At 43.6% G+C, this 26,859-nt stretch overlaps 1 protein-coding gene across 1 annotated transcript in view; it reads right to left on the bottom strand.

Annotated features, from left to right (window-relative positions):
- The window catches only part of CFAP43 (cilia and flagella associated protein 43), a 505,375-nt gene that overhangs the window by 459,614 nt on the left and 18,902 nt on the right, over nucleotides 1-26,859 (bottom strand). The window contains exon 2 of the mRNA XM_069239443.1: nucleotides 1,276-1,529. Within this exon, the coding sequence (XP_069095544.1) occupies nucleotides 1,276-1,529 (254 nt within the window). The remainder of the gene's footprint in view (nucleotides 1-1,275; nucleotides 1,530-26,859) is intronic.

The raw sequence follows: 26,859 nt of genomic DNA, 5'->3' as shown, positions 1-26,859 counted from the left end.
GAGGTCCACCCCGAGTTCAGAGAACGCCCCCCACATGCCACAGTCGTCTCTGTCTGGGCCAGGACCAAGGCGCAGGGCAATTCTGAAGGGCAGGGCTCCTCTTCAAACATGGCAGTCACCTGGTCACCCTCCCACTGGGCTGGCATGCACTATATGCAGGAGATGGGAGTGAGCACTCCCATGCTCCTCCTGCTCCTGGTGAGGTCACAGGTGTCTCCAAGGTCACAGAGAAAGGGGGTGTCCGCCCACAGGCCAAAGTCACTTTTCTGTGGCAAGCCCCCACCCTGTCAGCATCCCCTGGCAACAGCAAAGGCCTGGGTTCAGGCAGCCCCTGCTAACATAGACCACCATGGGAAGCTGTTCTCCTCCAAGGTGCTGGTAATATGCAGCCAAAGTACAAAAGGACTCGGTTCCACTGATGTGCGCAGGTTCCGCCCATCCCCTCCCCTAGCACAGCTTTATCATCCTGATTTTTTTTTTTTTTAAAGAAAACTTTGTACAGTATGAAAGAACATATAATTGAAAGACGTTGTCAATGAATGAATGGGCTGAAGAGAGGGAGGGATGGAGAGACGGAGAGATGGATAAATGCAGTCGTTACAGGGAGTGATGGATGATGAATGGACTGTTGGCTGGTTGCGGAATGGACATACCAACTAGACCAGCAATGATGCCTTGGGGCACATTTATGTGGACTGTGTCCGTGCACAGAATTGGCACCTTGCAGATCAGTATATGTGGATTCTTGCATGACGGCGATGCCAGAATGTTTACACTTCTCCTGTTTGTATAGCAGAGTAATGTAGATTTTGGCAACTAGGGCATTGTAGATTCGGGCATATCATTGCCAATATGTAGCAAGGACAATGTGAATACCTGTATGCAATCGTTATTTAATAGAGAGGCTATGTGGCTACTGTATATTGCAACCGCCCCCAACGTCTTCAGTAAAGATCAGCGCAAAACTGTTCACGTAGATTTTTAGTTTATATACAACATCCGTTGGGGGGGGTCCCTCACATCAGATACCTACTTGTGATATGTGCGAAGCTGAACTGAAGAAGAAGCTTTGTGGAACTTATAAGAGTAGAAAATACAAAAGCTACGATTAAGCAGGCACTTTGCTGAGAGTATTAGTATACAACATCAATCATTTGGGTATTTCCATGACACGATAAAAACGCATAACCTGTCTAGGAGATGTGACATGCTACACCCACTATTTCAGACGACAACATCCCTTGGTAACAAATGAAAAGGAACTTTGCAGTTTACCTGTTAGTTCTGCCCGCTTGACAAATCCTGGGAAGGTGTACACGTAGATGGAAGGATTAAGCCTCTGATTTGAAAAGGCAACTACCTCAGTGGACTGATTAGCAGCAAAGGCCCCAATGCTCCCGCTCATGCACTGCAACACTGAACGGGCCTTTGTTTCGAGGTCAATGAAGAGGATGTAATTTCCACAGGGAAAACAAATTGTGTGGTTGTTGACAAAAGTAATATTTTGCTTATTGATGCCCTGCACCCACCTAAACGGAAAAAAATACAAAATGCATAATAAAAAAGTTGGGTATAACAGCAAGAAAGCATCAAGAGCAAATGCAACGAGCTATGCCAACATATACAACAATATGTAGAAGATGGAATATTTACATGGAATATTATCACATACTGCCAACTTGTAGTGGAATGTGATGTCAAATCCTTAAACATCCATGAAGAGTGGTAAACCTTTTTCAAAATTTATGGAAAGGTACGACATAGAAGAATTAAAGTTTACAAATTCTGCTTTTACCAATTAAAGCAAACTAAAGGAAAATCTTGATTTTATTGGATAGGGTCAAACAGTACACGCTAAAGTATTAGCCTTGTAGCTAGTAGCAGAGAGAGATGTAATTATGCCATATAGCAAGGACAGCTGAAAAAAGGGATCAGCATCTGAGGAGCTTCACTCACAATCCTCCATATATGCGCCTCCTGTGATGTAACTTCCTCTTTCCTTTGCTTCTCAGTGTTTGAGCCAAACATTTTCATTACTAACCTCAAGGAAACAAGGGCCAGATGTACGAAGCTTTTTGCATGGTGCAAACAGTGAAATTCACTGTTTGCGCCATGCAAAAAGCACATCGCGATGCTCATTCCCATTTTGCGAGTCGGTAACCTGGTTACCGACTTGCAAAATGGGAATGTGACTCACAAATAGGAAGGGGTGTTGCCCTTCCTATTTGTGATTCACATCGCGATGTAGAATTGCTTTGTGACCGCGATCGCAAAGCAATTCGCAGTTAGCACCCATTTCAAATGGGTGATAACCCATTCACAAAAGGGAAGGGGTCCCCAGGGGACCCCTTCCCTTTTGTGAATGGCCCTGTAAACATTTTTTCAGAGCAGGCAGTGGTCCTATGGACCACTGCCTGCTCTGAAAAAATGAAACACAAACGTTTCATTTTTTCGTTTGTATTGCAACTCGTTTTCCTTTAAGGAAAAAGGGCTGCAATACAAAAAAAAAAAACTGCTTTATTCAAAAGCAGTCACAGACATGGTGGTCTGCTGTCCCAGTGAGTGCTGCGAATCGGAAGGGGGTCGCAAATTGCGACCCACCTCATTAATATTAATGAGGTGGGTCTTTGCAACCCCCTTTCGATTTTCAGATGGTGTCAGGGACAGCATCCTGCATCCGGGTTGGCGACTTGCAAATTGCGAGTCGCTCAGACTCGCAATTTGCAAGTCGCAAACTCGGATTTTCCTACATCTGGCCCCAAATCTCAACTATGTCAGTCCTCATCTGGCAAAAGCGTAACATCCAGGTCCAAGCTATTCATTTCATCCCCACAACCCTCGCCTTTTAGCCTTAGTTGCACCCTGACATTACCTTGGTTTCTAGAAGAGAACAAAACCTTATCGATAAACCGATGCTCTGTCTTTCACTGCAGTTGGCTGATCACCCTAAGGTTAAAAAGGCCTTCCCACCACATGAAGTTGCAGTATATGACTATACTCACCCGTGGAGAGATTGGTTCAAGCACCCGGGAGCTCTATGCCACCTCACATAAGGCACCATGGGGAGTTAACACAGTTAGTACACTTATCAAGAGCCTGTTTGTCTCAGCACCTGCATCTGTAACATGCTCAGGCAAAGGTGCTGCCCCATTAATTTGGGGCACCCACTTTCAAATGAGGGAATGCTCAATGAGATAAGGTTGATACAAAAGTTGTGTTCATGCACTTGGATTCTATGAAGGGGCCAGAAAAAATGCCTGAAACTCCTTCTGTAGGGCACATAAGTGTCTAAGGCACAAATACATGGTGCAGGGGTCTGTTGCACCCAGAGGGAACTTCTTTAGTAAGGCAAAGGGATGACTAACACTAACAAGTGGACATTGTTTAAACTTATCTGGGATGGTGAAGTACCTTTTTGTATAAGTTCTTTCAGGAAATGTATTCCCTTTATCTTGACAATTATGAACAAGCAAGGCCAGGAAATGAAATGACATACAAGGATTAACCTTTACAGGGCCTCTGAGCCGATGCATCACAAAATATGGGCACCTAACTCTACATGTATATTAATGATACTTAGATACTCTTCAAATTAACCTCAACAGAAAAATATATAAACTCTTTAGAAAAATGTCTCTTTTTGCATGATCATCCTCATTTTTTGGACTAATGCTGCTGGTCTTTTAGACTTTGTGCACTGCAACTCTTCTTACCAGACCCCTTCTCACCCATACAACATATTGAAATTGGCTATAACCTAACTGACATATATAATTTACCTATAATTCCCTAGTACATGGAATAAAATGTGAACAGGCACTGCAAGTTAAATGTCACTAGTAGATTGTATCACATATTGTGCTATCACTAGAGTGAGAGTGCAAACATAACTGTAGGCCTACTCCTGTAGCCTGTCTGTGGAGCATTAAACCTGCACTTTTGACCTGTCGAAGTAACCCTTTCTGAAAAGCCTAAAACCCTCCTTTCAAATGTTAATAAGTCACCATTAAGTAGGCTTTACTGCCCTGTGAGGCAGGGTGCATGGTATTTAAAAGTTGGTCATGTTTGTGTCTATTATAAATTATGTCCTTATAGTGGCATGTCCCCAACAGTTATTTTAACAGTAGCTCGTGTTCCACAGGAAAGCACTGGGATATAATATTTAAATTAAATAATGTTATCTCCACTTCGGAGCCATCTGTAACATTAATTATTGGACTATTTCAAATATTTATTCCAAGCTCAATTCACAATTAAAGTCTTAAACTGTACTAAATATTTTACAAAAGGTACTTTTAAAAGGTCACCCTTTACTGCCTAAAGTCTCTAGAAGCCCATTTGCATAAGCTTTGGGTGGTCGCCCAGGAGCAGAAACACCCCTTTGAGGAAGTGTGAGCTTGCTTCCAGAGGCACCTCTGACAGAATTACCATCTTGGCAGTACCCAGGAACCTAATCAACTTCAAAGAGGCCTATTCTGTCACAGGCAGATGTAGTGAACACCTAGGCCAGCCTCCTTTGTCCCTTTAGTCAACCAGACACCAATCCCATTGGGAAAGGTGCTGAAACCAGAATCAGTTTTGAATGACCACAAAGGAGGGGTTGCTTATTTCGTTTCCCTAAGTGGGAAGGGTATGCCCAGAAGTGGGTCCTGTGCTCACTCTACCACTGGATTCAAGCTACCCTGGCTGATGAAGGGTGATACGCTGAAATCGGTCCCAGGATGCGTGTTTCCAGTCCAAGGAGGACCTGACTTGGCAGTACGGAGTGGACTGTTCCCATGAGGAACAGTGTCAAGACTGATTTCCATACGGTTGGTTCCAAACCTCAGTGGCATGGTGAGCAAAAGAACAATGGATTAAACCCAGAGCTGTGAATGGGTGTGAGTGCTTGCATTGTTCAGCACTCCGTCCATCATCTTTTTGTGCTACTTATTTCTTTGGCCACACCACTACGGTGGGCACAGGAGCTCTGCACAGGGGAAAGCAGGTTTTACCATGTTGGATTTAGGTTTCAAAGGGCACTGTAGGATAGTCTGCAGTAGTACATGCAGAAACTGCTACAAATGTGGGCAAGGGTACCCTTTCAAACTTCTCCCCATTGGTTAGGGAGGGGCCAGAAGTCATGCCTACCTACAGGCTAGTGGCAGGCATAAATGTGGCACACTTGAGCACTCTTGTCAGAACACTACTAAACCTGTGGAAATCAGAAGGAGGACTTCACTTACTTATGAGGTCTGTGATAAAAGCCCCAAGAGCTGTACCAGCTTCCAATTGTACTCATAAAAAGGGTCAGTTGGCTGAACACCTGTTAAATTACAGGGACACTAAAATCTGCTAGAACCCCTTTCCCTGAAGAGCCCATGTGACCAGCTCTAATTGGACCTGCCCTTGACACTGCTTGTGATCTCAGCTAGAGTGAGTCTTGAACCCTATCACCCAAGTGCTGTTCCTGTGGTCCTGGGACACTTGGGTGTGTCAATGTCTACTCCTCCGAACATCCAGAGAAAACCTGGGACTTAGAAAGTTTCTACAAAAGTTTTACCTGGAGAACCATAGAAAGACTGGGACCAACCTGCCCAGCAGATCCAGGAAGGATGCATCGCCTCTGGGCCCGACTTCACCACAGCTTTAGCTGCATTTTTCTCTGGACGTCAGAATGCGCAAGGTTAAGCCCTCTTCAGGTCCAATCTGCAGCTTCATCAGCCCTGACGTCAAAGAAGAGCTGCTCGACAATGAAGACTTCCAGAGCATGAAAACTCTACCTTTTCCTGTTTAAAACCAATGGCTCAATCCAGAAGCTGGAGTCCATCAAAGTCGAGACATTTGCCTTGATGCCAGCCCCACTGCCTATTTCACTGAATGTTGTCAAAGCTGCGCAGTAACTTTTCCACTTAGACAAACTTGGCCCTGCTTCCGACCAGTACACCATTGAGATCAACCTTGTGCTTAGGTACTGGTCAAGAGCAACCAGATGACCGCAGTTGGTGCATAATGCTTTTTAAAAATTTTTTTATTTAAAACTGTAATGAGTCATACCTCATATTGATTTTGATTGTGTTGTGTTTTCAAGGTTTTAACCAATTTGCCAAGTTTATTATTGATGTTCCAGTTTATAGCTGTAACATACAAAACAGTACAAAGTCTAAACAAAAAAATACAACTTTGAAAAACGTACAAGTCAAATTGAGAAATGATGGCCAAATTACAGTGATATATCTGTGTTAAAAGCACAATAAAACCACATGAAAATTCATTCTAGTGCATAATTCATAATACGTAAGATCCTTTGTCAGTCAACTGCACAAATAAAATCGATTTACAAAGCAGGCACTAGATTCAGCCTTGTGTATGTTCTTTTCTCAAAATAAACCAAGCAGACCATATGCAAGAAGCAACAGTGCAAACTATAGCAGTATAATCTGTCCTGTAGCAGAGTCATAAGGCCTTGCAAAAAGATCTTATTCCTGCCCTCCTAAACAGACTGGCTAAGCAAATTCCGTCTTGGCCCACATATTTTGTGTAAAAAAGCAGGAAAACTGATATTGCCTTCTTGCCCACAAATCGGTAGACAGGTGGGCAACCCATTTAGAATGATAAACTTAAATTAGAATAAAATCCTAACCTGAACTTTATGTATAAAGTAGCAAGTATAGACATGGGACTTGGCTATAGATATAATGCTCAAAATAGTCAGCAGTAAAGGGTTCACATTGCAGGTGCAACAGTGAATTTCAGTTGCCAGTGTGCCTCTTTAACAGCTGCAGTGCTCTCACTATTCAAAGGACTGGGGTCCCACCAGAGATGATCACAGCCTATATCATTAAGAACTTTACTTACATGCTCCCCCAGTTCTGGCTTTTTATAGGTTATAAAGCGAATACTTCCATGGTAAATTGTAAATACACAATTGCCAGGTGGTTTCTATTAAGGCGGATCCAACACAGAATAAGTTTTAAGGCGGGCTGTATGTGATACAGGTCGTAATACCTATCTCTGCTTACAGGTGGAATAGTCGAGTCCTAGGATCCAATTTTAGAAAGTAACACAGTAAATTGTTTTTAACAAGTTGAAGGTCCCTTGCTTTGTTGTAACACCAAATCTTGACTTCATAGAGAGCTACTGCAATTACTTTCTCTTTATAAACCCTCAAAACAGTATTGAGGGGCTGGCTACCTCTCCTTCTGGCAAATATAAGAATGGCACTGCAGCACAGTCTAAACTTAACTATAGATTTCTCTAAGTGGGGCTGCCAACTGAGTGAGCGATGAAAACTCAAGCCAAAATAGTTGAACTGATCAACCTTTTCTAGCAATTCCCCAATCTTGAAATGTCTGTTTACTTGCAAGCCTGTTTTCAACATCATGGCCTTGGTTTTCTTCAAGTTAATAGACAGACACTTTCCTCTGCAGAAACCACCAAATATGTCACTCTAAACATGCATAAAGTTTTCCATCTTAGATAGTGGCATCATTGTTGCCTAACAATATAGGGACCTTTACACCAAGTAGCTTAGGGTAATCTATGCCTGTTTCGTCCAGACAGACAGAAACATCATTTATAAATAAATTGAATAAAAGGGGGGCCATGACTCATTCTTGCCAGACCCCAGACGGCATAGGGAAGAGGGGGCTATATTGCCCCACTGAGCCAAATTGCACTTGCACTGTATTGCAGGAGTGTAGACCTTTAATAGCTACCAACGGAGGTGGGTCAACACCCAGCAGCTGGGGAGTACTTCAGAGCATTGGGCTGCATACCAAAACAAAGGTGGGCCTCAGATCAATGACATTTTAACTGTGTGGTACTTCTAAATGCTTTACAGATTTTCTTAAGATAAGCCTGTCTGGTCTGTGCCATAGCTACCAGTAGTTGAGCTCAGGATTAAATTACTGGAACAATTACTGGACCAAACAAGAGTAGTGAAATTATTACATGAACAGTGACATTATTACTTATGGTGAACTATCATCCACCCTAATCAATATTCCACTTTCTTACCATAAGTATGTATACAATTCTGAATCTTGTACAATTTCAGATGTAAAAACGACTTTTTCTAAATTGAACCATACCAAGAGGTGATTGCTGGTTACTAGAAATTGATAAACAGATCCCTCTCTATGCGAGACATCCATGTATTCCTCAGTGATATCCGCTTGGAATAGTTGGCCCCTGATCAATGTGAAACACTGTGTCAGCCAATCACAGTTGAGGAAATTCAGGGAGTAATTTCCCACCTAAGAAAATGGAAGTGCCCTTGGTAGCAAAGGCATCTCGGGCGGGGCTTTTAAAAGCTTATGCAGAGGAATTGATCCTAACTCTACTCTGCCTCTAAGGAGGCATTTCCGAAGGGCAACCTTCCTGACTTGGTGTTGAAGACTGTTGTTATATCACTACTAAAACCCAGGAAAGTGAAAGCTGCAGCTCATATCGCCTCGTCCCTAATTAATGTGGAGAGCAAAATACCAATGACGCTATTAGCCAACCTACTATTACCATTGATGCCTGCCCTGGTGTGCCTGAATCAGTCAGGATTCATCTTGGGCAGACAACCTGCAAGCACTGTTCACAATCACACACCAACCGGCCCAGAGGCTGGAGGTGGTGGCAGCGTTCTTAGATGCCGAAAGGGGTTTTATCTCAATCAAGTGGCCATTTCTGTTTGTTGTGCTAGAGAGGATGGGGTGGGGAAACTCTTCCTACAGTGGATCAAACTGTTATATAGCTCCGCCAAGGAATCTGAGATCAGCATGGGGACAACGGAGGGTTGTCCACTCTACCCGCTCCCGTTTGCAATTGTGATGGATGCCGATGACATCCTTCTCCTGATCAAATCACCAAACTGCAATCTTAACCTGATAATAAGAGACAATATAGCTTATGGACGATGGTTGGGGCTATGAATATTTTCCATCGCTAAACAGGTAACTAATCATTCAGTGTGAAACTGTAACGAAACAGGAACACTTCAGCTGATAAAAAGCAACTACATAAAACACAATTGGTTGCCCATGACACACCAAATCATTGCTTATTGTGTCAAGTCAAACAAAGGCGCTCTTCTTCAGAACTTTGAATGGCCTATGATGGTCTAGTCAGAAGAGGCTGTTGTGTGGGTTCTCATTATGCTATGAGTATACTGGATTTGGGAGACAGGATCACATGGATGTTGGGTACTAAGAATGATTCCACATGACACCATTTGGCCTAATCCGGGTTCTCCAGCTAACTAGCAGTGCCTCATCTCTGGCAAGATGATTGTGGCAATCGGGCACATGACAAGGAAAACTCCTCAGGGGAATCGTGGTCAATCAGATCCCATCCATTTCTTTCAGTTATCAAAAGTCTCATGTAGGCAAAGACAACAGAGGCAGAATATAGTTCAATAAGGATTTATTGAAGTAAATGCATCTTAGATAAAAAGGCATGTATTGCAATAGCTAGGATGATAAAACACAAGAAAATCAAGCAGGTGACTAAGAGTAAAACACAAGAACAGTCCTACCATACTGTCATGAGGAGTGACATATATTTCTCCTACCTACACTATGTTTGCGCACAGCATAATAAGCCTAGTCTGCCCTTCGGGTTTCCCCCCTGGAGGTACATCATCCCTCATACCCGAAGGATGAAGCCTGTAGTCTAGAGAGACACCATCCCCATGTGGATCAAGGGTCCGGCCATCTAAGCAACTAGCTGCAGTAGAACAATCAGCAAACCGCATACAGTCATGGTCATCTGTCTGGAATCTCCCTCTAACGTGTCTAAGATAAAGGGGTGTTTTTATTATAAAGCAACTGACATTCAAAGAAATGGTCCCCACGTTTGAGTGTTTGTTTTCTGTGAATGGTCAGAAACGCAGCGTACCACATTTGTTGGCAACCCTATCTGACTGTTGCCTTGGAGAAGGCACAAAGTGACCTAGTAAGAACGTGATGCTATCCTAGGCGAAAGTACAATGAGATAAAGAAAATAAAACAGCACAGCAAATGTGGCTATTGCTATAAAAATAAAGCAATGCTGAATAAAATGTAACTCGCTTAAAGTGCACAGCAGCAGGCCTAGTAAGCTAAAACAATGTGTTTAAAACATGGCTAAAATAGCTATACAACAAGGTTAGGATTAATGAAGTGGAATTACAATGCCACTGTGTTAGTCCCACTGCCTTCTCAGCACAAATATTGCTGGGGCATATACAAGTTAGAACCAATGTACATATACCTGCAATAGAGCGTCAACATAAATATATAGCATACATAGTTGTCTAAAATATATGTTTACTAAGTGGGAGAACAAGATGACTGTATAAAGCCCTTTATTTTATTACTACAGGTACCTCCTTAAGGGAAAGCTTGCCTGTAAAATGAACACTGTATCATTACTCATCTGTGATAACTTACCACAAGCAAGAAAGGATGTTATGTTGCCATCACATCCATATTTTTAACTACAAAAGAAAGCAGTTGTGTCACATTGCCCTGTGGCAGTAGCACTCCTACTGCAGAAGACACAATGCGCTAACAGGCCTTCTGTCCCCCATGCTTCCACTGACTCACTATTTGACTCTCCTACAAACAATGCTGTGGGCAGGCCACTAGAGTGATGGCCAGTCTGAAATCAATCAGGCTGTGCACATACCAGAATTATTATTATTTTTTTAATTTATTTTTTCGCTGAATGGGGAAGCTTGAAGCCATCTTAATCACATCCTGAGTCACTTTCCCTCTCCTTTGACATGATCTGGAGGTTGCAGTGAGGGATAAAAACTCAAAATCCCTTTGTCAAATTACAGATAAACAATGCTCTGCAAAGACCAGTATCCCATCAGTAACTATCTCACGGAGCCACGGCTATGTTATATTTCAAAACTATGTGTAGCCAATCCTGGGCTGGACTTTGAAGAGCTGCTGTGTTCCTCCAAAGCTAGTACTGAAATTCTTTCACCTGCTGCAAAGCAAATTGCCCATTATATCCATTTTCTAAGACACTCAGGTGCCGTGGGTCCAGATCAGATTCAGATTGCTGAGTTAAAGGTGGACTATTCTTGGTTGGTGGACTGTTGGCCCTGGTCTTTGATTTCAGTAATAAAACTGGTACTATTTCAAAATTTTAGACTGGTAGTTTAATTCTTCCACTTTTCAAATAAGGACTACAGCGATCCTCAAATCTATAGACTATATGTTCCACTTGATTTTGTGGGGAGAATATTTTTTACAAAGAGCATTTTATCAAAGTTACAAGACTGGGTTTGTGAAAACATATCATACGCTGAGAACAATCTGGTTTCAACCCAATGAATCCACTTTTGACAATCTATCCATTGTTCAATCTATTTAACATAAATATGTGCAACTAAAGAAACAATCTAGGCACAGTTTTTATTGAATTCCAAATAGCTTTTGATCATGGTAATCATCAACGTATGTTGAAGAAATGTAAACATTCGTGAAACCCTCCATTGTTAATCAGTTTACACTCTTCTGTTGGAAAAGTGATGTTAGGAGGTGGCAGATGGTTTCCCGGTAAGATCAAAATTAAGAATCCTTTATATAATGATGATCTAATTTTGTTTAATCTCAGGCCCAAGGGTGTACAGCGAAACATAAGCATATTATACTGTTATGAAGCTGAACACTATCTTAGTATCTTAGTTATTTAAGTTAATGTTCAGAAGAGCAAAAAAGTCACATTTAAAGCTGGGCAGAAAAAAAAACATTTAGTTCAAAGCTGGGACTAGATGCATTGGAGCCTGAGAAAACATATCCCTATAATTCATGGCAAATTTATTGATAATCTTAACTCAAGACACTATAGAGTTCATCTAAGATCCAAACTGATATCTCATAGGGCTAAAAACAGTCGGGAAAAGAGACTTTAAAATGGATTTTCCACAGTTTAAATGGGAAAAAAAATAATGTTTTATGACTAGGCACGTAGGCCAATATTATGCATTGTTCCTTTACTGCTCCTCATACACAGCAGCAACAAATGAAACTCAAAATTAGAATTAGAACATTTAATATTCTGGAACTTCATTGAATATGCATTTAGGCCTAGAACCCACAGCCATATGTACCCACAGTACATTTCAAACTTGTAAAATGAACTCCACTTTTTTGTTTGTCCATGTTCTTCTTCCAAAATATCAATAACTCAATCTCTCTCCATATCCTCAGGTGCCTTTTTAACTTTATCCTGGACAACAAAATCCAAACATCACAAAGGGGGTCGGTAAACAATGGGAGGGATAATATTAGCCTCCATGTCTTTAATAACATCTTGATTTTCTACTGATTAAAACTGTGGAAAATCTGCATTTTATGACAAGGCACGGAGACCAATATGCACGTTCAAAGCCCATCCATAATATTCTCCACAGCATTCTCCACAGGTTTGGTGAAGATTTCTTAAACCTTAAATCACTTAACTAATCTGCAGCCTTCATAATACTGCTAGGACCACTTCCCACCATCAAAGCCTTACCGACAATGGCTTCTCTAGCAGAATGTACTCTGAACCAACTCCATCAACCCAGCTTTCTTGATTACATCCTTAACACATCTAGCCAGAGTTGGAGTAGATACTGAACAATGTGGGTGTCTAAAAGAAATCAACAACTGAGAACTTCCAGTAACTCTTGACCTTAAAGTTATTTTCTCATATTCCTTCAATCATCAAACCGCACACAAATCATTATGATTCTCTATCCTAGGATAAAAAAAATTGTCTGTGACATAGTCGGAGTACGCCTTCTCAGGTTAAAACATACAGCTTCCAGCTGATAACTTCCCGAAGATACAACTAAAGCCCTTATATCCGACACTCTCCACGACAAAATTAAACAAAGCAATATAGCCATCTTCCAGGATAACAGCTTCATTGGAAGAACTGCATTAGTCCCCGAACTTACAACCTCTTTTAAATAGCAGCATCAGATCCCACTATGATGTATACTTTGTTTTTAGAGGAACCTCCATACAAACACTGTTAATTCTTCTTCTTACCAATACATGTCATCCTACTGGTACTCCATCTACTAAAGTATGATCTGCCGCAATCATCGACCTATTTAAGTTAACTGTGCTATAGGAAAAAGCTTCCTTAAAGACTTCTGTCAAGTAATTTGCTACTTCCACTACAGGTGTTGCTATGGAATCCAAACCCCTCGCAAAACACCAACAACTCCATCTTCTCCAAGCCATTCTGTATGTCCTTGTTGTACATGGTGCCCAAAACTCCTTGATGAGCTCTGAAGTCTCCGTCAATAATCCCGACACCTGCCAAATTCTCCTGAAATCATCAATCCTATCAACATTAACTGACCTGTCTCTACTAACTTGCGATTTCCTCCTCGAGTATCCACCAGCAACTGTGGAAAACAAGAAAGTAACACTGGATCACCTATCAAAAGGCTCATCACATCTGGAAACCACACCTGTGACTGCCACAATTGAGTTATCAACATCTCTGCTTTTTCTTTCCTGACCTTCATAGGCACCCTCTGAATCTTTGCATAAAGCCTTCCGTCTTCCCACTTCTGTAGAAATGAATCTACTGCTCTTGCTTCTGGGTCTGGTCTCCAACTGAAAAATTTCAGAAGTAGTGCATTTAAGCTGTTTTCAAACAAAGTCACCTCTAATGGACCCAATCTCCTGTTCAGATCCAAGAATACCTCCCTGTTCAACCTCCAGTTGCTTGAATCCTTCAAATTCCTTAAAGTCCAGTCGGCTAACACATTGCTTACTCATGGAATATGTTCCATCTGAACCATGATATTGTGGCCTAAACAATGTTCCAGAACTTCTTTGTCATCTCTGCCAGTGCTCTAAACCATGTTCCACCCAACACGTTGACATACCGCACTGCTGACTCATTGTCTGTTTTCAACAACACACAACACTTAACTTGACCCCTCACAAAACTATTGCATGCAAAAAATCCTGCCAAAAATTGTAGGTAACTGATGTGCATTAAACTCTTGTTGACAGACTAATGCCCTCCTCTTGTTACTGAGCCACATATGGCTCACCTTCCATGTAGACTTGCATCCTATATGATCACAACCTCTGAAATCTCTCCAAAAATTGCCTTGCAGTTCCAAGCTTCTAAATTCATTAACCACCCATTTACTTCCTGCATTGCTTCTTGCTTCCGGATTCAGCTTCACCTAATTCACTCCCATATGCACGTAATAACCCATCAACCTCTGAAGAGCTCTGTAATGCAATGGTTTTAGGAAGATAGCCTGAATCAATGCTGACAGTAAGCCCAGTAACCTTGCAAACTGGCATAAAGAAATCCATTCTGTACATTGTATCCTCTTTTATTCCCTGTAAAGCTTACTCACTTTCTCCATTGGTAATCTCAACACACCATCCAAGGTCTGTAGCTGAAAACCTAAAAAGATCATCTCCTGACTGGGCATCAAACAAGACTTCTTCCTGTTTACCATAAAACCCATGTTATCCAGAATTTGCACTGCTAATTCTGTCTGATCCAATGCGGACTCCTTTGTCTCTGCAATGATCAGAACATTGGCCAGATGAACTGTCAGACATACCCCTCTTGACCTTAACCAAGCCATTACTGGACTCATGACCTTCGTAAAACACCACAGTGCTGAGGTCAGACCAAACAGAAGGCTCTTGAACCTCCAATGTACTTCCTGCCACTAAAACTGATGGAAGTCCCTGTGTTCGGGACATACAGGAATTGTCAAATACGCATCTTTCATATCCAACCTGGTTAGCCAATCTCCTTTCCTTAAACGGTCTCACAACATATGTATTCCTTCAATTTTGAAGTTATTGAAACACCAAGTCATTCAGTTTGCTTAGCTTTATGGCTGGCCTCATACCTTTGTCCTTTTTTTCAACTAGAAAAATATTGCTCACAAAACACCCTGGACACAGTTTCACTTTTCCTATTGCCCCTATCTCCAGAAGTGCCTTCACTTTCTATGCAACCAGCTTTTCTAGATCCTTTGAAAACCTTAATTCCCTTGGGCATTTGTCCTGTACTGGTGTTCCTACAAAATCTATTTGATATCCCTGCACTGTCCTCAACATCCATGGAGCCATAGTAATTTCCTTCAATCGTGACACAAAATAGTTAGTCTGCTGCCCAGCTTTACATGGATACATAAAAAGTCCAGCTCTTGATCACCTCTCACTCCAGCCTCCTTGAGCCCATGCTTACTGTCTTTGTGGATAGAAACCACCTTGCTATGATTGTACCCATATCCATAGGGTCTGAAGCCTCGAGTAAATGATCCATGAGTGATTCCTTGACAACAGCAAAGAAATCAACCCTGCATTCTCCCAGCCCCTCCATAAACCTTTCTGATATCTTTTTGCACTTTTTTAATTGAACCAAAAGGTGCCCACATACCTGGAAATATCCTTTACAAGTTCCTCACCGAAAACCATATTGTTACTTCCTACTCCAAAATCTTTGATGGCCAATTCGGATAATTTTGGGTCAATTTTCATTAATATGCTCTTCCTTTGCTCCATACATAGAGCGGCATTTGTATTGCCTAATAGACATATAGCCCTTTGAATCCATTGGCGTACCTCTACCACATCTACCACTGTGTTATTAATGTGAACGTGCTCACACAAATCAAATACCTTTGTTAAGGGACTTTAGATATCCAAAAGCCTATCCTGACAAACTTCAGTCATTTATCCTATGCTTTTCTAGGGTCACAGCCAGACTTATTCAAAAAGGTAAACATCTGTGGGTCCAACTCTGGAGCATATTCCACACTAGACTCCAATGTAGGTCTTGGACATTCAACCTCAATCATGTCCGAATCTCCTTAGGTATCTCTCCCCATATCCAATATGATATACACCGAGCAACATGATCAGCTGGTGTCCACTGTGGTGATAAAGGTTTTGACTCAAAGGTGGATCAAACATCTCTTCTCCTACCGGATCCACAAAATCATTATTCTCAAAAATTATTTTTAAATGGATCCAATTGATACTTTTTAGGCTTCTCACACTCCTCCTTTGTTCCATCCAAATCGGATGAACAGACTAATTCCACATCACCAATACTTGATGTTTCGTCACATGCAACCACATTGTGATTCTTTCCTTTTGCCTTTATAGCAATTCGAAACTCTGAAGCCATACGCCGAAACATCCTGCTTTTTTTTTCTTTCTTTTTTTTTTAAATCACCATGCACCTCCATGTGCTTCCTCTTTTGTTATCTCTTTTGGCCAACAACACCCGAGTTACCTGCTTATGATTCAACTTCCTCAACTGATCAATACTTCTCATCCTATACCATATCCTTAGAACCTCCTTTCTTTCTAATGTGCTTTTCCACAAAATCATCTATCCTTTTATCTATTCTTTCAGCCAAACCCTCCAAAATCCGTCTACATAACTTTTAAAGTTAACATCAAAAGCCTGTTCCTTTGCTTGCTTCACAGTGCTGTAACTAATAATTTATTGTTTCCTCAAGATATTAACAATACCTTGCAGCTGTTATGAGGAAATCCACAACTGTCACCTGTGAATTGCGTTTTTCCCAAAACATGGAGACCTAATTCGCACTAGATAGTTATACACTGCTTCCCAATTAATAAAATGGTAGTCATAAGAACAGGAGTAAAGCAGCCTGAAATGTCCAAATGTTAGAGCAAAACACCTTTAAAATGGCTGCCATACACACAAGCATACAGGAGCCTGAATTGTTCTAAACTGAAGCAAAACACCTTTGCGTTCTAGCACTCACTGAGTAACCAGTACAGCTTACTGCGCACGAGCTCCAATTTGAAAAACAATGTGAGTCCCCTCACATGCACCACTACTAACCGAAAACCTGTGTGCTGCCAATAAGTAATTTCACTGCCTCAAATTATTGTGCGAGTCGCCCCAGACACAATGCCTCTGAGCAGAGCCTGCCTCCTATGACACACACAGGCTCTTATTATTTCCCAAGCCATGCCTGTTACAAGACACCAGTTCCCGCATAGTCTTCCAGCACAACTCTATTCAAAGCAATACCATGCCTACCAAAGTCACTTGACTTGAAGTAAATGCCCTGCACAATGGTTAAAGATATTTAAATGCGCCTCACTCAAATATATAAGCTACCTCCTACTAACACCATTACATTTCTGGCTATCTTTAATTATCTATACATTATTATGATTGTTCAAACGTACCTCATACAATCTAATTTGTCAAGTATATGTCTTACATTGTTAAAAGGACCACTCATACACATTAAATAATATAGAACCCTAGGGATTGTACTTATATGTGTATGATCAGCAACAAGGAAGGAAGGTGGCTGTGGATTCTAGGCTTATGTGCATGTTCACGGAAGTTCCAGAATGTTGAATGTTCTAATTCTGAGTTTCAATTGTTGCTGCTGTTTATGAGGGGCAAAAAAAGAACAATGCATAATATTGGCCTCCATGCCTGGTCATAAAATCATTTACTAGCAGTTTATGAATCAAAGATCTCCCCAAGATCACTTTTATGTGGCTGATTATCTACCTTGCTCAAAAGAATAGAGGGAAAGATTTTAAGTACTGTATTTTTGGAACGTTCTTCAATCCCAATACCGGTCTTAATATTAGAAGTTAGTCTTCAAAGTTTTTTTTTTTTTCTTGTACTACAAAAGTGTGTTAGGGCTAGAAAGTTATTACTTTGGGTGGTTCTTAAAAGCTTAATTATCAGAAGGAAAATCAAACAATTTTTTCTCTTAGAATTACAATTAACCGTTACAAAGAATAGACTTATCTCTATATCACTTAAATTCTGGTTATAAAGTCATTTAAGAACAGCCTTAAAGAGAGTGATTCCTCTAACAAGAGTATTAAAGTGGATTGCTCACACTGCCGCTCTTGAAACAGTTACGTGTTCGCTAATTCTGTGATTTTTAAATAGGAATCATTCTTACTTATGTATGACCATACATCATAACAGTGGAAGGTTTATATTTTTACCTACTGAATAGGTACTTGGATCATCGAAAAATATTCTACTTGAACAATGTAACTGCCCTTTATGTAAAGAAGCGGAGCAGAATTTGGTCAATTTTTTGTTTGTATGTCCTGCTTTCCTCTACAACATTAAAGTTTTGTATTTCCACTCCTTAGGCAAAGGGGAGTATATCCCAGAGTGGCATCTTAGCTTTTATAAGATCTCTTTAATTGAACAAGTTTGCCAATTGTTTTTTTTTTCTAGTTTTACTTATTTTTAATATCTTTTGTCATTTTGTTGTTATTTATGGAGTCATAGAGTAGTTTTCTTTTGAATGTTTTTCCACTTTGATAAGATTGTTTGTTTTATTACATTGTTGACCTCAGCCGAGGTCTATATCAATAAAGTTATTTGTTGTTTACTTCACCTCCATAGCTCAGCAGCAACAGTAATGGCTGCAGTTGTCATTTAGATAAAATAAGGGAGGACTAAGACTTCTTAGTTTCTGGTATTCTGGGACTTGTAGTGTTACGTTTATAATATAAACAATACATTTACATATGAAAAGCTGAATAAAAAAATTATTAGATGAAATCCCCATTCTTTACATTATCATCTTAGTGTACAGTTGGGAGTCCATTATCCAATATACCTTGTTCACGTTTAAAGCATCTCACAAAGTAACATTGTAAATATGGTCAGCAAAGTAGAAGCAACAAGGTGCTGAGCACAAATAATCCAGACCTGCACATGTCTTTCTGCATTTCTGACCCTTACAGGTTTCAATACTGTCAAGTACCACACACCAGGGGTTCGACTAACTCATTTTAGTGCCCCTGTCTGCATCACCGGACTAAACTGCATTAGTCATCCATTTTAAAGGACCCTGGGATCACCCAAGGTGAGCTCTACTACAGCTCTGCAAGCGTGCTGGCAGTGAGTGTGCTGTCCTGTGCTGCACAACCCAAGAGCCCGATGCCTTAGCAATCTGAACCACCATCCAAGTCTGACAGATGACATTGGTGGTACTCCCCAAGCCCAGACGAAGGAAAACAAGTTTTGACCCAGAACTCTGTGGAGAGGGGCATAGGGCTGTTTCATCCACTTTGGCTGGTGTGGATAGCTGGGCGAAAGCTCCATCAGTACATGCCAGCCCAAGACCCGAGCGAGTAGAGCTGTGAGACTGAAGACCATCCAGGAAAGCAAGAGCCTTGAACAGCTGTCACCTGCCTCTGCCCATCACCCCAGCCAAAGAACTTGGAGAAGTCTCAGGAGTTAAGCAAAGAGCATAGCCTGGTTGACACAACCCCCCAACAGACACTTGTGGACTGGCATCCTACTCAGGTGAATCAAACCTTCGCTGAATCTCTCTGAGACTCTACACTGAAGTTCACCCATGATCTTTAATTGTCCTAGGACACAATTCGAGTTAGCTTACATAAAGTATGTTCTTCTTAATATGTAATTCAAATTGAGATGTATAGTAGTTGCTGTTCAGAAGCATATTTTAGATATTTTTCTTTCTCTATGATTCTATATGATTATCATTGCTTGATTTTACTCACCTTAAAGTATCGCTCAAAGTCTCATACATTTGACACCCAATGTCACTCATTGGTGCACTCAAACCATGAAAAGGTCACGCATAAGCAATTTGAAAACTTGGTAGCTATGATGTCACAACCTCCTAATCGCTGTGTAATCATGCCAGCTTCACATGAGGCGTCAGCCATGTTAACCAAAAACGACCTCAATACCAATATCACCAAAACATAGCCACCAAGTGGTCCAAGTCTTTTATATAGCCAGCAATTAGTCATATTATATAGCTAACACCATAGTGCATCCTTAGATTTCTAACTTCGTTTTTTTTACGTTGTAAACTGTAGTATATGTAAACTGTTGCGTGCCAGTGCTTGATGGCTTCCATTCTAGAATGGAATGGGAGCTGTGGTACACGGCAGTTAGCAACCGGGGGAGCACCGGGACATTTGTTGCAACCTGCTCTCCCTAATAAAAGTTTACATGAACTTACCACAGGAGTTATGTTTCTCTTCTACAAACTTGTGACAAACATGGGATTTTCTTGCTCACCCACTACATACTTAGCCATGGAATTGATGTTCTTTTTTTTTTTTTTTTAAACAAACTTTGGCGAAATATCCTGAAATGCCACAAAAGGAGCATTTTCATTTTACTGCTGAACAATTTTTATCTCTAGTTAGGTGTCCTTTATTCCCACATCTAAAACACACTGGACTTTTATCGATTCGATACTTCACCAATCCTGGTTTTTGTAAAAAATTCTTGGTATAATCACCTCTCTTCTCCTCATTGATTACTTTACATACGGATTCTACTTCTTTTCCATTTTTTAAGGCTGCTTCAGCACAACGCTTAGAAAGTTCTGCTTTCTTTACTAGGGCAATTATCTCATTCAAAGAGGCGTCTACACTTTTTTTGAAAACTGGAATTACTGGAGTGCATAATGATTTGATCTTGCATGAGTTCATTGTATAATTGTCCAAACTTACATGTTATTGCCAATTTCTTGAGGGCAGATACATAGTCTACAACCATTTCATCCTTACTTTGCTTACGTTGGAAGAAATTATGGGGGTCATTATGAACATGGCGGAAAAGACCACCGACCGCCGTGTCGGCGGTGAACAGAATCCTGCCGTTGGCGGTGAATGGAAACCTGCAATATAATGATCGAAAATCCCAACCCTGCCAAAAATTCCCACACCACCACTCCCCGCCAGGACACTGTCGGCGGGAATCCCGGCCCACCCCACCCCACCACCGGCAAGCACACCCACATCCCGCCATCCAAATAATGATGCACAAATCACCACTGTGGACAGTGGAGGCCGGACGACCATTGGTGGCTGCAACCGCCACGGGCGGCAAGTGGACTCAACAGCAACAAGTGCACACATTGGATAGGCGTATCACCCACACACCTGACACACATCCAGAACCCCATAAAACACCCCCAGACACACCCCACAATCCCTTGCAACGAAACCACGACAAGAAGAAGGAGAGCACCAGAGCCAGACAGCGAACTGCAGCATACCGTAGACGCACATCAACCCACAGAGGATCACCCTTACCCCGTCCCCAGTCCCAAGGCCATCAACCACACTCACCATGTCCCCCCCAAAAATCCACACTTCACCGAAAGGGAGCTAAGGACCATCGTGGACGAGATCCTGAAGGTGGAGCCACAAATATTCGGGGCAGAGGTGCAGCAAACACCCATCGCCCACAAACTGGAGCTGTGTCAGACCATTGTCAACAGGGTGAATGCAGTGGGACACCATCCACGCACCAGGGACGACATACAGAAGAGATGGAACAACCTGCGGGGAAGGTCAGGGCCATGGTATCTAGGCACCACATCGCAGTGCAGAAGACTGGGGGAGGGCCGCCACCAACACCACCCGACTACACCGACTGGGAGGAGAAGGTCCTCGCCATCCTGAACCCATAGGGACTCACTGGAGGAATGGACTCGGGTAAGTCATCTACAATTACCCCATATACACCACAACTGCAATGCATGCACCACCCCATCCCACCCACACCCACACCCACCTAGACCTACACCCCACCCAGCCATTACCTACCACATCCACCCCCCTGCATTACCCAAAACCCACTAACAGGCCCACAACACTCCCACTGTGCACTGCCACCCACCCCTGCACAGCAACAATGGAACAATACCCCCACCACAATGTAACCCCACCACTGGCACTAGATGCTATGTCAACCTCACAAAGGCACCCTGGAAGGCCACTGAAATCAACACCAGCATAAAATAGCACAGTCCTGTACACCTCAAACCTACATGCATATGTAACAGACATGTCTATGTCCCCCAACAGGCACCACCACCCATGCAACCCTAACGGACAGGACAAGGAGTGCCACAGCCCTCCAGGGAGACAGAGCCACCTCACAAGACCTTGGCGAAGGATCCCTGGACACTGATGAGCAGGCAGGCCCGTCACAACTGTCATGGATTCTCACCATGCAGCAGCCCCACCCAGAAACCCACTGTCACCCCTAACACCCAGTCAAGACCAGCAGGCCAGGGGAGGCGTACCCACACCAGTGTACACAGGGCACAGACTGGTGGAACACAGCTACAGAGGCCACAGTCTCCCACTTCCAACATGCAGGAAGGCGAGGGCCCCAGTACAAGTGGCACGTCAAGACCTGTGCATGGGACACAGGCACAGGGGGCTAGGGCAAGTTCAAGTGTCCCAGTGGGCCAGGGGGGAGGCCACAGGATGGATGCAGCAGCCCAGGACGTTATTGCACAGGTACTGGGGGCCTACCAAGATACCCAAGACAGGTTGGCACAGATTGTGCCCACCTTGAAGCAAAGTCGGAGGATGCAGCAGCAACAACACCAACAGGCCATGGAGCAGTGGAAAAAGCACAATGCACAATGGCCACCATTGCTGGAGCACTGCTGCAGTTGGTAAAAAACCAGTCTGACACCCACATCAGACAAGAGGCCCCCACAACAGCCCTGGACAACCAGCATCTGATGACCCAAGCAGCAGAAACATCACAGGAAATACCCTCCCAGGAAGCACAAGGGCCAACCATGCCACCCCAAGAAGCTCCGCAGCAGGCGCCCAAACGCACTCCTAGGCCAAGATATGGCACTTGAAACCCAGCTAAGAACATAGGCCAGAGAACCCCCAGATATATGTAGACACCGGAATCTAGCCTTCAGGAGACCTATTTTACACTCTATTACACTCTTAGTACGTCCATGGGCCTCATTGTATTTCCTCTCTGCATCTGTCCTGGGATTCCTCACTGGTGTCAGGAGCCAACGCAAGTTTGGATAGCCAGAATCACCTACAGAATGGTTCAATACAGACTCGTCATTGTTATGTCCCTTAGTCAGACAGGCTGGTTTTCAGCAATGTGTCAGCTACTGACAGGCAAACTTACCTATGATCCACCCTCTGTCCTCTTGTAGTTGTTCCATCTTCTGTGGCACACTACTGTTCCTCAACACAAACGAATCATGGACTCAACCTGGAAACCTGGCATTCACATGGGAAATGTACTGGTCTGCAGTACACACCAATTGGATGTTCATGGAGTGAAGGTTCTTCCTGTTTCTGTACACCTGTTCACTCACTCTTGGGGGGATGATGGGTATGTGGGTGCCATCGATGGCACCTATGACATGGGGAATGTTTGCAAAGGCATAGAAGTCAGACTTGATGGCAGGGAGGTCAGTACTTTGGGGAAACCGCACATAGGATTGCAGATTTTGCATAAATGCATTCAGAAATCTTGTCAGCACCTGGCTGAACTTTGGCTGTGAGAAACCAGCACCCATGCCCAATGTCACTTGAAATGACCCTGTGGCTAGGAAATGGAGTGCGGAGAGCACCTGCACCTCAGTTGGAATAGCATGCTGATTACTATTTCCCAGAGTTAGTGCAGGATCCAGTAATGCACAAAGGTCCTGAATAGTTGCACGTGTGAGTCTGTAAGTGATTATGATCTGCTGCTGCACCATGGTCCCGATATCCACAAGTGGTCTGTACACCGATGGTGCCCTTCCTCACTGTAGGAAGTTGGCTCTGTATGTGCTATTTCAAAGTAAGGAATAGCATGCACAGAGTCCAAGGGTTCCCCTTAGAGGTAAAATAGTGGTAAAAATAGATAATACTAATGCTCTATTTTGTGGTAGTGTGGTCGAGCAGTAGGCTTATCCAAGGAGTAGTGTTAAGCATTTGTTGTACATACACATAGACAATAAATGAGGTACACACACTCAGAGACAAATCCAGCCAATAGGTTTTGTTATAGAAAAATATCTTTTCTTAGTTTATTTTAAGAACCACAGGTTCAAATTTAACATGTAATATCTTGTTTGAAAGGTATTGCAGGTAAGTACATTAGGAACTTTGAATCATTTCAATTGCATGTATACTTTTCAAGTTATTCACAAATAGCTATTTCAAAAGTGGACACAGTGCAATTTTCACAGTTCCTGGGGGAGGTAAGTTTTTGTTAGTTTTACCAGGTAAGTAAGACACTTACAGGGTTCAGTTCTTGGCCCAAGGTAGCCCACCGTTGGGGGTTCAGAGCAACCCCAAAGTCACCACACCCGCAGCTCAGGGCCGGTCAGGTGCAGAGTTCAAAGTGGTGCCCAAAACACATAGGCTAGAATGGAGAGAAGGGGGTGCCCCGGTTCCGGTCTGCTTGCAGGTAAGTACCCGCGTCTTCGGAGGGCAGACCAGGGGGGTTTTGTAGGGCACCGGGGGGGGACACAAGCCCACACAGAAATTTCACCCTCAGCAGCGCGGGGGCGGCCGGGTGCAGTGTAGAAACAAGCGTCGGGTTTGCAATGTTAGTCTATGAGAGATCAACGGATCTCTTCAGCGCTGCAGGCAGGCAAGGGGGGGCTTCCTCGGGGAAACCTCCACTTGGGCAAGGGAGAGGGACTCCTGGGGGTCACTTCTCCAGTGAAAGTCCGGTCCGTCAGGTCCTGGGGGCTGCGGGTGCAGGGTCTTTTCCAGGCGTCGGGACTTAGGTTTCAGAGAGTCGCGGTCAGGGGAAGCCTCGGGATTCCCTCTGCAGGCGGCGCTGTGGGGGCTCAGGGGGGACAGGTTTTGGTACTCACAATCGTAGAGTAGTCCGGGGGTCCTCCCTGAGGTGTTGGTTCTCCACCAGCCGAGTCGGGGTCGCCGGGTGCAGTGTTGCACGTCTCACGCTTCTTGCGGGGAGATTGCAGGGTCTTTAAAGCTGCTCCTTGAAACAAAGTTGCAGTCTTTTTGGAGCAGGTCCGCTGTCCTCGGGAGTTTCTGGTCTTTTTCGAAGCAGGGCAGTCCTCAGAGGATTCAGAGGTCGCTGGTCCCTTTGGAAAGCGTCGCTGGAGCAGAGTTCTTTGGAAGGCAGGAGACAGGCCGGTGAGTTTCTGGAGCCAAGGCAGTTGGTGTCTTCTGGTCTTCCTCTGCAGGGGTTTTCAGCTGGGCAGTCCTTCTTCTTGTTGTTGCAGGAATCTAATTTTCTAGGGTTCAGGGTAGCCCTTAAATACTAAATTTAAGGGCGTGTTTAGGTCTGGGGGGTTAGTAGCCAATGGCTACTAGCCCTGAGGGTGGGTACACCCTCTTTGTGCCTCCTCCCAAGGGGAGGGGGTCACAATCCTAACCCTACTGGGGGAATCCTCCATCTGCAAGATGGAGGATTTCTAAAAGTTAGAGTCACCTCAGCTCAGGACACCTTAGGGGCTGTCCTGACTGGCCAGTGACTCCTCCTTGTTGCTTTCTTTGGTCCCTCCAGCCTTGCCGCCAAAAGTGGGGGCCGTGGCCGGAGGGGGCGGGCAACTCCACTAAGCTGGAGTGCCCTGCTGGGCTGTGACAAAGGGGTGAGCCTTTGAGGCTCACCGCCAGGTGTCACAGCTCCTGCCTGGGGGAGGTGTTAGCATCTCCACCCAGTGCAGGCTTTGTTACTGGCCTCAGAGTGACAAAGGCACTCTCCCCATGGGGCCAGCAACATGTCTCTGGTGTGGCAGGCGGCTGGAACTAGTCAGCCTACACAGACAGTCGGTTAAGTTTCAGGGGGCACCTCTAAGGTGCCCTCTGGGGTGTATTTTGCAATAAAATGTACACTGGCATCAGTGTGCATTTATTGTGCTGAGAAGTTTGATACCAAACTTCCCAGTTTTCAGTGTAGCCATTATGGTGCTGTGGAGTTCGTGTTTGACAGACTCCCAGACCATATACTCTTATGGCTACCCTGCACTTACAATGTCTAAGGTTTTGTTTAGACACTGTAGGGGCACCATGCTCATGCACTGGTACCCTCACCTATGGTATAGTGCACCCTGCCTTAGGGCTGTAAGGCCTGCTAGAGGGGTGTCTTACCTATACTGCATAGGCAGTGAGAGGCTGGCAGGGCACCCTGAGGGGAGTGCCATGTCGACTTACTCGTTTTGTCCTCACTAGCACACACAAGCTGGCAAGCAGTGTGTCTGTGCTGAGTGAGAGGTCTCCAGGGTGGCATAAGACCTGCTGCAGCCCTTAAAGACCTTCCTTGGCATCAGGGCCCTTGGTACTAGAAGTACCAGTTACAAGGGACTTATCTGGATGCCAGGGTCTGCCAATTGTGGATACAAAAGTACAGGTTAGGGAAAGAACACTGGTGCTGGGGCCTGGTTAGCAGGCCTCAGCACACTTTCAATTGTAAACATAGCATCAGCAAAGGCAAAAAGTCAGGGGGCAACCATGCCAAGGAGGCATTTCCTTACACTCACCACAAGGGTCGGATACCTACGAGGGGTTACAAAAAGGAGTGATGTAGATACATACATAGGCACACTTCTCAACATTTCTGCACTGCATTGTTCATTGTGGTGTCTCTACAGTAACTGCTACCTGACAGATATATATGTACATCCCTGGGAGGAAACAGAGTAATTTATGTGTGCTACTATACGGAATGGATAGAGGCCTAGGTGCTTCATGTGGCTAGTAGGCCCTGCATTGTGAGTAGTAGGAAATTCAAGATGCGTAGGTGTTTGCAAAATGTCTGCCCACTGTAGATCTGCCCCTTTGTTGTGGAATTGACCTCATACCGCTAGCGGTTACGTCACAGCGTAAGGCGGTGTTGACCACTGTTCGCACCCTCATTGGCTAAAATGGATGCCAATGGGGAACCCTGGCGTATCATGATTTCCGCCGGCAGGGATGGTGCATACCGCCGCGGAACGTACGCGCGTTCGTCACCGTTTGATCACTTGACTCCCTGAACTCATGCAGAGAGGTACTCAACTCTGTGTACTGCTGTGGCCTGCCTCTGGCTATGGATGTGCCATGTGGTGCAGGTGAAAGGGCCCCGGCCTTCACCAGGAAGAAC

This window comes from Pleurodeles waltl, chromosome 6, assembly GCF_031143425.1.
Source record: "Pleurodeles waltl isolate 20211129_DDA chromosome 6, aPleWal1.hap1.20221129, whole genome shotgun sequence".
In the NCBI taxonomy this organism is placed as follows: Eukaryota; Metazoa; Chordata; class Amphibia; order Caudata; family Salamandridae; genus Pleurodeles; species Pleurodeles waltl.
Note: the sequence above shows the minus strand (reverse complement) of the source record. Positions and strands in the feature narration are given on the sequence as shown.